Source organism: Triticum dicoccoides, chromosome 5A, assembly GCF_002162155.2.
Source record: "Triticum dicoccoides isolate Atlit2015 ecotype Zavitan chromosome 5A, WEW_v2.0, whole genome shotgun sequence".
NCBI classification, from domain to species: domain Eukaryota; kingdom Viridiplantae; phylum Streptophyta; class Magnoliopsida; order Poales; family Poaceae; genus Triticum; species Triticum dicoccoides.
This window is the reverse complement of record NC_041388.1, coordinates 8,880,466-8,892,322: the sequence shown is the minus strand read 5'-3', so window position 1 is coordinate 8,892,322 and position 11,857 is coordinate 8,880,466. Positions and strand designations below refer to the sequence as shown.

The 11,857-nt window shown below is 45.1% G+C and overlaps 1 protein-coding gene across 1 annotated transcript in view; it reads right to left on the bottom strand.

Moving 5' to 3' along the window:
* LOC119299027 (serine protease Do-like HtrA) overlaps positions 1-313 on the bottom strand; it is a 4,886-nt gene extending 4,573 nt beyond the window's left edge. The window contains exon 1 of the mRNA XM_037576343.1: positions 133-313. Coding sequence (XP_037432240.1) covers positions 133-313 — 181 coding nt within the window. The remainder of the gene's footprint in view (positions 1-132) is intronic.
* Positions 314-11,857: the final 11,544 nt, after the last annotated feature.

Here is an 11,857-nt window from a genome sequence, read left to right as displayed (position 1 = left end):
TGTTTTGAGAGAATGCGGCTTCGGCGAGCTCGTACGCGGCGAATATCTCCGGGTAGGCATGCCTGTCCATTAGCTCGTCGGGGATGTAGGGCTGAAGGGGCGGAGATGGGATCTCCAGCTCCTCCTCCCTGCCGTCGGCGGCGGCTTCCTCCGTCGCCAGATTTGTCTTCATCTTCTTGGCTTCCCTATCTTCCTCGTGCTCCACGTCGTCGCCGCTGCGTGTCGTCCTGGATCGCTCCGGCGATCGGGTAACCGCCTTGTCCGCCGCCATGGAGAAGAGAAGAGCAGAACAGTAGTCGACCGCCGCAACCATGGGGAATTGTTTAAGAAGAGTAATAATCGGGATCAGTTGCTGATTTGGTGGGTGCTTTAATTTGGGACTAGTAACTAACACCACATGCATCACGTAGGAATTGGAGGGTGTCCGAACTCGTAAAGCATCAAAATGAAAATCTCCTTGCGATGAACAAAGAACGTAACTAACCTGAGCAGGGATTTGATAGGATTAGCAGCTACCACATTGTGGCTCTTTCTTGCAGCCGACCTGCCGTGCCGCGGTAGCAAAAAATGTGGTTCAGGTTTTCCATTTGCATGGTAAGTTGCCTAATATTGGCCACGATGGTTATATGTAAGTCGCCTGAATTTGAAATTTGGGTCGGCCCATTTTCGAGTGAAGGAACGAAGCACAGGAGTAAAGGAAGAAGCTCACCTTGCCGGAGAAGAAACCTCATTATCTATCTTAGAATGACAAAGATCCCATTATCTATCTTAGGGTGCAGGCTACCTCATTATCTGTCTTAGGGATGTCAAGGAGGGGGAGGGGGTGCAGGTTCACCGGGAAAAATGGTGCATGGCCGGGGTTATAGGGATGGCTGGGGGCGGCAAGCCGGCAACACGGCGGTGGGTGGACGGTTGAGTGGAGGGCGAGGCGGTGAGGCTTGCGTGGGAGAGATTAGCCTGGCAGTGGCTCGGTGGTTCTAAGCTAGAAGATGATGGCTGGAGGTTGAAGACACGCATCTGGCTGTCTATTTTCCATCGGATGGCTAGAAACCAATTGACTGACCCAAATTAGATTTCCAGTCGACTAATTTCTAGCCGGTCCCAATATTGTCTATAAAAATACGGTAATGCTAAAATCCGGCGTTAGATTTTAAGCATGACAAATCAAACGTTTTTATGGTAAATTTAGTTGGCGTGAGGATGACAAATTTAGTTTGCGAGCATGACAATTTCCTAGCAAAAAAATGAACTGAGCCAGATTTTATATAGTTGCTAACTAAACTTGCCATCCTTGGCAAACACAAATTGCCATAAAAATCTTCGATTTGCCATAGTAAAAAATCAGACGTCAAATTTGTAGCGGACTCCTAGAAATATACCTAGAGTTGGCAAAGCCCCCCCCCCTCCCCCGCGTCATCACCACCTTACCTTGATGATCTCATCAGATGACTATTCGCCTCGTTTACCATGTGCCGCCAGTGGTCTCGTGCGGTCCTGGTGGTCCCCACATCCTCTGTAGCGATGATGGACGTGGTGCTTGCAGGCGGCAACCCATTGATGTGGATTTGCTCGTGCTTCGGGTAGTTGCGTGTCCTGGATGGATGTGTGCGCGGATGACTGTGGTCATCCACTCCCTTGTTAGTGCTGGTTGTTGGGGCATGTCAGCTTTAGCTTGGGGCTCAAGTTATGTTCTTCCGACAACTATGGTGTCTCTGGCATCCTTCCTCCTTCTTATCAGCAGTCTGTTGATCTGGTATCTATGGGGTCTGTGCCGTGAATGCTCACTTGTGTCGCTTTGGTTGACATCATGAGTGGTAGTGAAGCGGCTAGGCTAGCTCATTTTCAGTGACTTGCCCTCAGCCCTCAGAATTTTCATATCGGTTGACTGGGATTTTTTAATGTGTGGCCTAAGGAGACTCCCGTTGCTGTTAGGGCCGAAGCTAAAGGCTCATGGTTTCTCTGAACCTTTCGCTAGCACCCCCATGTTCGTAGTTCTCCTCTCTTTGCTAGATCACTACATGTCTCTTGCAAGACTGTTGAGAAAAAATGTCTCTGTTTTGCTTTGCCTTCTCGGCCACATGCTAGTCTGTGGACGGCTAGAGTGTACGCGCTTCACTTCTATTTGATGTCGCACATGTTGTAGCCACCTCCTTGCCTCAGATTATGTCTTAGATCGCTCATGTCCCATCGCTTATGAGGGTTGGCTTGGAGGGAACCAATGCAAGCCATTCTGGAGTTTCAAGTTGGTTCGGTCGCTTGATTGTTGAGGCTATTGCTCTAGAACAAGAAGTCTTGCCCGATATGGTGCGAACGATGATGAAACCCTTTGCGTCATTCTCCGCCTTATAGGCGTTATCATGGAAGTTACACTTGTCATGTTCTCTTATGTGTAGGTGAAAACCTAGATCCTTTGGGTTGGGCAACGATGGCACTTTGGTGTGGTGGCCTCCTTGGAAATGTTGATTTTTAAGGGTTGGCTATCGGGGAGTAGGGAGGCCCCCACAAACGTGTCTTTTCTTCCTCTATTTATCTCTCTCACCAGGTGGGTCCATGTTGGAAATATGCCCTAGAGGCAATAATAAATTAGTTATTATAATATTTCCTTGTTCATGATAATAGTTTATTATCCATGCTAGAATTGTATTGATAGAAAACTCAGATACATGTGTTGATACATAGACAACACCATGTCCCTAGTAAGCCTCTAGTTGACTAGCTCGTTGATCAATAGATGGTTACAGTTTCCTGACCATGGACATTGGATGTCGTTGATAACGGGATCACATCATTAGGAGAATGATGTGATGGACAAGACCCAATCCTAAGCCTAGCACAAGATCATGTAGTTCGTATGCTAAAGCTTTTCTAAATGTCAAGTATCATTTCCTTAGACCATGAGATTGTGCAACTCCCGGATACCGTAGGAGTGCTTTGGATGTGCCAAACGTCACAACGTAACTGGGTGGCTATAAAGGTACACTACAGGTATCTCCGAAAGTGTCTGTTGGGTTGGCAAGAATCGAGACTGGGATTTGTCACTCCGTGTAAACGGAGAGGTATCTCTGGGCCCACTCGGTAGGACATCATCATAATGTGCACAATGTGATCAAGGAGTTGATCACGGGATGATGTGTTATGGAACGAGTAAAGAGACTTGCCGGTAACGAGATTGAACAAGGTATCGGGATACCGACGATCGAATCTCGGGCAAGTACAATACCGCTAGACAAAGGGAATTGAATACAGGATTGATCGAATCCTCGACATCGTGGTTCATCCGATGAGATCATCGTGGAACATGTGGGAACCAACATGGGTATCCAGATCCCGCTGTTGGTTATTGACCGGAGAACGTCTCGGTCATGTCTGCATGGTTCCCGAACCCGTAGGGTCTACACACTTAAGGTTCGGTGACGCTAGGGTTATAGAGATATTAGTATGCGGTAACCCGAAAGTTGTTCGGAGTCCCGGATGAGATCCCGGACATCACGAGGAGTTCCGGAATGGTCCGGAGGTAAAGATTTATATATGGGAAGTCTTGTTTTGGTCGCCGGAAAAGTTTCGCGCATTATCGGTATTGTACCGGGAGTGCCGAAAGGGGTCCGGGGGTCCACCTGCCCCGGGGGCCACATGGGCTGTAGGGGTGTGCGCCTTGGCCTATATGGGCCAAGGGCTGAAGGAAACATGCCCTAGAGGCAATAATAAAGTTATTATTTATTTCCTTATATCATGATAAATGTTTATTATTCATGCTAGAATTGTATTAACCGGAAACATAATACATGTGTGAATACATAGACAAACTTAGTGTCACTAGTATGCCTCTACTTGACTAGCTCGTTAATCAAAGATGGTTATGTTTCCTGACCATGAACAAAGTGTTGTTATTTGATTAACGAGGTCACATCATTAGTTGAATGATCTGATTGACATGACCCATTCCATTAGCTTAGCACCCGATCATTTAGTATGTTGCTATTGCTTTCTTCATGACTTATACATGTTCCTATGACTATGAGATTATGCAACTCCCGTTTGCCGGAGGAACACTTTGTGTGCTACCAAACGTCACAACGTAACTGGGTGATTATAAAGGAGCTCTACAGGTGTCTCCAATGGTAGATGTTGGGTTGGCGTATTTCGAGAATAGGATTTGTCACTCCGATTGTCGGAGAGGTATCTCTGGGCCCTCTCGGTAATGCACATCACATAAGCCTTGCAAGCATTGCAACTAATGAGTTAGTTGCGGGATGATGTATTACGGAACGAGTAAAGAGACTTGCCAGTAACGAGATTGAACTAGGTATTGGATACCGACGATCGAATCTCGGGCAAGTAACATACCGATGACAAAGGGAACAACGTATGTTGTTATGCGGTCTGACCGATAAAGTTCTTCGTAGAATATGTAGGAGCCAATATGGGCATCCAGGTCCCGCTATTGGTTATTGACCGGAGACGTGTCTCGGTCATGTATACATTGTTCTCGAACCGTAGGGTCCGCACGCTTAATGTTACGATGACAGTTATTATGAGTTTATGCATTTTGATGTACCGAAGATTGTTCGGAGTCCCGGATGTGATCATGGACATGACGAGGAGTCTCGAAATGGTCGAGACATAAAGATTGATATATTGGAAGCCTATGTTTGGATATCGGAAGTGTTCCGGGTGAAATTGGGATTTTACCGGAGTACCGGGAGGTTACCGGAACCCCCCGGGAGCTATATGGGCCTTAGTGGGCTTTAGTGGAAAGGAGAAAGGGTCAGCCCAAGGAGGGCTGCACGCCTCCCCCCTCCCCTAGTCCTATTAGGACAAGGAGAGGTGGCCGGCCCCCCCCCTCTCTCTTTCCCCCCTCAAGGAATCCTATTCCAACTAGGATTGGGGGGTGGGGGAATCCTACTCCCAGAGGGAGTAGGACTCTCCTGGTGCGCCCTCCCTTGGCCGGCCAGCCTCCCCCCCTCTAGTCCTTTATATACGGAGGCAGGGCACCCCAAAGGACACAGAAGTTGATCCTTGAGATCGTTCCTTAGCCGTGTGCGTTGCCCCCTGCCACCATATTCCACCTCGATCATATTGTAGCGGTGCTTAGGCGAAGCCCTGCGACGGTAGTACATCAAGATCGTCACCACGCCGTCGTGCTGATGGAACTCCTCCCCGACGCTTTGCTGGATCGGAGCCCGGGGATCGTCATTGAGCTGTACGTGTGCTAAGAACTCGGAGGTGCCGGAGTAACGGTGCTTGGATCGGTCGGATCGGGAAGACGTACGACTACTTCCTCTACGTTGCGTCAACGCTTCCGCAGTCGGTCTGCGTGGGTACATAGACAACACTCTCCCCTCTCGTTGCTATGCATCACCATGATCTTGCGTGTGCGTAGGAAATTTTTTGAAATTACTACGTTCCCCAACAGTGGCATCCGAGCCTAGGTTTTATATGTTGATGTTATATGCACGAGTAGAACACAAGTGAGTTGTGGACGATATAAGTCATACTGCCTACCAGCATGTCATACTTTGGTTCAGCGGTATTGTTGGACGAGACGACCCGAACCAACATTACGCATACGCTTACGCGAGACCGGTTCCCCCGACGTGCGTTGCACATAGGTTGCTTGCGGGCGACTGTCTCTCCAACTTTAGTTTAACCGAGTATGGCTACGCCCGGTCCTTGCGAAGGTTAAAACGAAGTCAAATTGACAAACTATCATTGTGGTTTTGATGCATAGGTGAGATTGGTTCTTGCTTAAGCCCGTAGCAGCCACGTAAAACTAGCAACAACAAAGTAGAGGACGTCTAACTTGTTTTTGCAGGGCATGTTGTGATGTGATATGGTCAAGGCATGATGATGAATTTTATTGTATGAGATGATCATGTTTTGTAACCGAGTTATCGACAACTGGCAGGAGCCATATGGTTGTCACTTTATTGTATGCAATGCAATCGCGATGTAATGCTTTACTTTATCACTAAGCAGTAGCGATAGTCGTAGAAGCATAAGATTGGCGAGACGACAACGATGCTACGATGGAGATCAAGGTGTCGCGCCGGTGACGATGGTGATCATGACGGTGCTTCGGAGATGGAGATCACAGGCACAAGATGATGATGGCCATATCATATCACTTATATTGTTTGCATGTGATGTTTATCTTTTATGCATCTTATCTTGCTTTGATTGACGGTAGCATTATAAGATGATCTCTCACTAAATTATCAAGAAGTGTTCTCCCTGAGTATGCACCGTTGCCAAAGTTCGTCGTGCTCAGACACCACGTGATGATCGGGTGTGATAAGCTCTACGTCCATCTACAACGGGTGCAAGCCAGTTTTTGCACACGCAGAATACTCAGGTTAAACTTGACGAGCCTAGCATATGCAGATATGGCCGCAGAACACGGAGACCGAAAGGTCGAGCGTGAATCATATAGTAGATATGATCAACATAACGATGTTCACCATTCAAAACTACTCCATCTCACGTGATGATCGGTTATGGTTTAATTGATTTGGATCACGTGATCACTTAGAGGATGAGAGGGATGTCTATCTAAGTGGGAGTTCTTAAGTAATTTGATTAATTGAACTTAAACTTATCATGAACTTAGTACCTGATAGTATCTTGCTTGTTTATGTTGAATGTAGATAGATGGCTCGTGCTGTTGTTCCGTTGAATTTTAATGCATTCCTTGAGAAAGCAAAGTTGAAAGATGATGGTAGCAATTACACGGACTGGGTCCGTAACTTGAGGATTATCCTCATTGCTACTCAGAAGAATTACGTCCTGGAAGCACCGCTAGGTGCCAGGCCTGCTGCTGGAGCAACACCAGATGTTATGAACGTCTGGCAGAGCAAAGCTGATGACTACTCGATAGTTCAGTGTGCCATGCTTTACGGTTTAGAATCGGGACTTCAATGACATTTTGAATGTCATGGAGCATATGAGATGTTCCAGGAGTTGAAGTTAATATTTCAAGCAAGTGCCCGGATTGAGAGATATGAAGTCTCCAATAAGTTCTATAGCTGCAAGATGGAGGAGAACAGTTCTGTCAGTGAGCATATACTCAAAATGTCTGGGTATAATAATCACTTGATTCAGATGGGAGTTAATCTTCCAGATGATTGCGTCATTGACAGAATTCTCCAATCACTGCCACCAAGCTACAAGAGCTTCGTGATGAACTATAATATGCAAGGGATGAACAAGACTATTCCCGAGCTCTTCGCAATGTTGAAAGCTGCGGAGGTAGAAATCAAGAAGGAGCATCAAGTGTTGATGGTTAACAAGACCACTAGTTTCAAGAAAAAGGGCAAAGGGAAGAAGAAGGGGAACTTCAAGAAGAACGGCAAGCAAGTTGCTGCTCAGGAGAAGAAACCCAAGTCTGGACCTAAGCCTGAAACTGAGTGCTTCTACTGCAAGCAGACTGGTCACTGGAAGCGGAACTGCCCCAAGTATTTGGCGGATAAGAAGGATGGCAAGGTGAACAAAGGTATATGTGATATACATGTTATTGATGTGTACCTTACTAGAGCTGGCAGTAGCACCTGGGTATTTGATACTGGTTCTGTTGCTAATATTTGCAACTCGAAACAGGGACTACGGATTAAGCGAACACTGGCAAAGGACGAGGTGACGATGTGCGTGGGAAATGGTTCCAAAGTCGATGTGATCGCGGTCGGCACGCTACCTCTACATCTACCTTCGGGATTAGTATTAGACCTAAATAATTGTTATTTGGTGCCTGCGTTGAGCATGAACATTATATCTGGATCTTGTTTGATGCGAGACGGTTATTTATTTAAATCAGAGAATAATGGTTGTTCTATTTATATGAGTAATATCTTTTATGGTCATGCACCTTTGAAGAATGGTCTATTTTTGATGAATCTCGATAGTAGTGATACACATATTCATAATGTTGAAGCCAAAAGATGTAGAGTTGATAATGATAGTGCAACTTATTTGTGGCACTGCCGTTTAGGTCATATCGGTGTAAAACGCATGAAGAAACTCCATACTGATGGGCTTTAGGAACCACTTGATTATGAATCACTTGGTACTTGCGAACCCTGCCTCATGGGCAAGATGACTAAAACACCGTTCTCCGGTACTATGGAGAGAGCAACAGATTTGTTGGAAATCATACATACAGATGTATGTGGTCCGATGAATATTGAGGCTCGTGGCGGATATCGTTATTTCCTCACCTTCACAGATGATTTAAGCAGATATGGGTATATCTACTTAATGAAACATAAGTCTGAAACATTTGAAAAGTTCAAAGAATTTCAGAGTGAAGTTGAAAATCATCGTAACAAGAAAATAAAGTTTCTACGATCTGATCGTGGAGGAGAATATTTGAGTTACGAGTTTGGTGTACATTTGAAAAATTGTGGAATAGTTTCGCAACTCACGCCACCCGGAACACCACAGCGTAATGGTGTGTCCGAACGTCGTAATCGTACTTTATTAGATATGGTGCGATCTATGATGTCTCTTACAGATTTACCGCTATCATTTTGGGGTCATGCTCTAGAGATGGCCGCATTCACGTTGAATAGGGCACCATCAAAATCCGTTGAGACGACGCCTTATGAACTATGGTTTGGCAAGAAACCAAAGTTGTCGTTTCTTAAAGTTTGGGGCTGCGATGCTTATGTGAAAAAGCTTCAACCTCATAAGCTCGAACCTAAATCGGAGAAATGTGTCTTCATAGGATACCCAAAGGATACTGTTGGGTACACCTTCTATCACAGATCCGAAGGCAAGACATTCATTGCTAAGAATGGATCCTTTCTAGAGAAGGAGTTTCTCTCGAAAGAAGTGAGTGGGAGGAAAGTAGAATTTGACAAGGTAACTGTACCTGATCCCTTATTGGAAAGTAGTACATCACAGAAAACTGTTTCGGTGACACCTACACCAGTTAGAGAGGAAGCTAATGATGATGATCATGAAACTTTAGATCAAGATACTACTGAACCTCGTAGATCAACCAGAGTGAGATCCGCACCAGAGTGGTACGGTAATCCTGTTCTGGAAGTCATGCTACTAAATCATGATGAACCTACGAACTATGAAGAAGCGATGGTGAGCCCAGATTCCGCAAAATGGCTTGAAGCCATGAAATCTGAGATGGGATCCATGTATGAGAACAAAGTATGGACTTTGGTTGACTTGCTCGATGATCAGCAAGCAATTGAGAATAAATGGATCTTCAAGAAGAAGACTGACGCTGACGGTAATATTACTGTCTTAAAGCTCGACTTGTCGCAAAAGGTTTTCGACAAGTTCAAGGGATTGACTACGATGAGACCTTCTCACCCGTAGTGATGCTTAAGTCTGTCCGAATCATGTTAGCAATTGCCGCATTTTATGATTATGAAATTTGGCAGATGGATGTCAAAACTGCATTCCTGAATGGATTTCTGGAAGAAGAGTTGTATATGATGCAACCAGAAGGTTTTGTCGATCCAAAGGGAGCTAACAAAGTATGCAAGCTCCAGCGATCCATTTATGGACTGGTGCAAGCCTCTCGGAGTTAGAATAAACGTTTTGATAGTGTGATCAAAGCATTTGGTTTTATACAGACTTTTGGAGAAGCCTGTATTTACAAGAAAGTGAGTGGGAGCTCTGTAGCATTTCTGATATTATATGTAGACGACATATTACTGATTGGAAATGATATAGAATTTCTGGATAGCATAAAGGGATACTTGAATAAGAGTTTTTCAATGAAAGACCTCGGTGAAGCTGCTTATATATTAGGCATTAAGATCTATAGAGATAGATCAAGACGCTTAATTGGACTTTCACAAAGCACATACCTTGACAAGATTTTGAAGAAGTTCAAAATGAATCAAGCAAAGAAAGGGTTCTTGCCTGTGTTACAAGGTGTGAAATTGAGTAAGACTCAAAGCCCGACCACTGCAGAAGATAGATAGAAAATGAAAGATGTTCCCTATGCTTCAGCCATAGGCTCTATCATGTATGCAATGCTGTGTACCAGACCTGATGTGTGCCTTGCTATAAGTTTGGCAGGGAGGTACCAAAGTAATCCAGGAGTGGATCACTGGACAGCGGTGAAGAACATCCTGAAATACCTGAAAAGGACTAAGGATATGTTTCTCATATATGGAGGTGACAAAGAGCTCACCGTAAGAGGTTACGTTGATGCAAGCTTTGACACTGATCCGAACGATTCTAAATCGCAAACCGGATACGTGTTTACATTAAACGGTGGAGCTGTCAGTTGGTGCAGTTCTAAACAAAGCGTCGTAGCGGGATCTACATGTGAAGCGGAGTACATAGCTGCTTCAGAAGCAGCGGACGAAGGAGTCTGGATGAAGGAGTTCATATCCGATCTAGGTGTCATACCTAGTGCATCGGGTCCAATGAAAATCTTTTGTGACAATACTGGTGCAATTGCCTTGGCAAAGGAATCCAGATTTCACAAAAGGACCAAGCACATCAAGAGACGCTTCAATTCCATCCGGGATCTAGTCCAGGTGGGAGACATAGAGATTTGCAAGATACATACGGATCTGAATGTTGCAGACCCGTTGACTAAGCCTCTTCCACGAGCAAAACATGATCAGCACCAAGGCTCCATGGGTGTTAGAATCATTACTGTGTAATCTAGATTATTGACTCTAGTGCAAGTGGGAGACTAAAGGAAATATGCCCTAGAGGCAATAATAAAGTTATTATTTATTTCCTTATATCATGATAAATGTTTATTATTCATGCTAGAATTGTATTAACCGGAAACATAATACATGTGTGAATACATAGACAAACTTAGTGTCACTAGTATGCCTCTACTTGACTAGCTCGTTAATCAAAGATGGTTATGTTTCCTGACAATGAACAACGTGTTGTTATTTTATTAACGAGGTCACATCATTAGTTGAATGATCTGATTGACATGACCCATTCCATTAGCTTAGCACCCGATCGTTTAGTATGTTGCTATTGCTTTCTTCATGACTTATACATGTTCCTATGACTATGAGATTATGCAACTCCCGTTTGCCGGAGGAACACTTTGTGTGCTACCAAACGTCACAACATAACTGGGTGATTATAAAGGAGCTCTACAGGTGTCTCCAATGGTAGATGTTGGGTTGGCGTATTTCGAGAATAGGATTTGTCACTCCGATTGTCGGAGAGGTATCTCTGGGCCCTCTCGGTAATGCACATCACATAAGCCTTGCAAGCATTGCAACTAATGAGTTAGTTGCGGGATGATGTATTACGAAACGAGTAAAGAGACTTGCCAGTAACGAGATTGAACTAGGTATTGGATACCGACGATCGAATATCGGGCAAGTAACATACCGATGACAAAGGGAACAACGTATGTTGTTATGCGGTCTGACCGATAAAGATCTTCGTAGAATATGTAGGAGCCAATATGGGCATCCAGGTCCCGCTATTGGTTATTGACCGGAGACGTGTCTCGGTCATGTCTACATTGTTCTCGAACCGTAGGGTCCGCACGCTTAACGTTACGATGACAGTTATTATGAGTTTATGCATTTTGATGTACCGAAGATTGTTCGGAGTCCCGGATGTGATCATGGACATGACGAGGAGTCTCGAAATGGTCGAGACATAAAGATTGATATATTGGAAGCCTATGTTTGGATATCGGAAGTGTTCCGGGTGAAATCGGGATTTTACCGGAGTACCGGGAGGTTACCGGAACCCCCCGGGAGCTATATGGGCCTTGGTGGGCTTTAGTGGAAAGGAGAAAGGGTCAGCCCAAGGAGGGCTGCGCCCCCCCTCCCCTAGTCCTATTAGGACAAGGAGAGGTGGCCGGCCCCCCTCTCTCTCTTTCCCCCCTCAAGGAATCCTA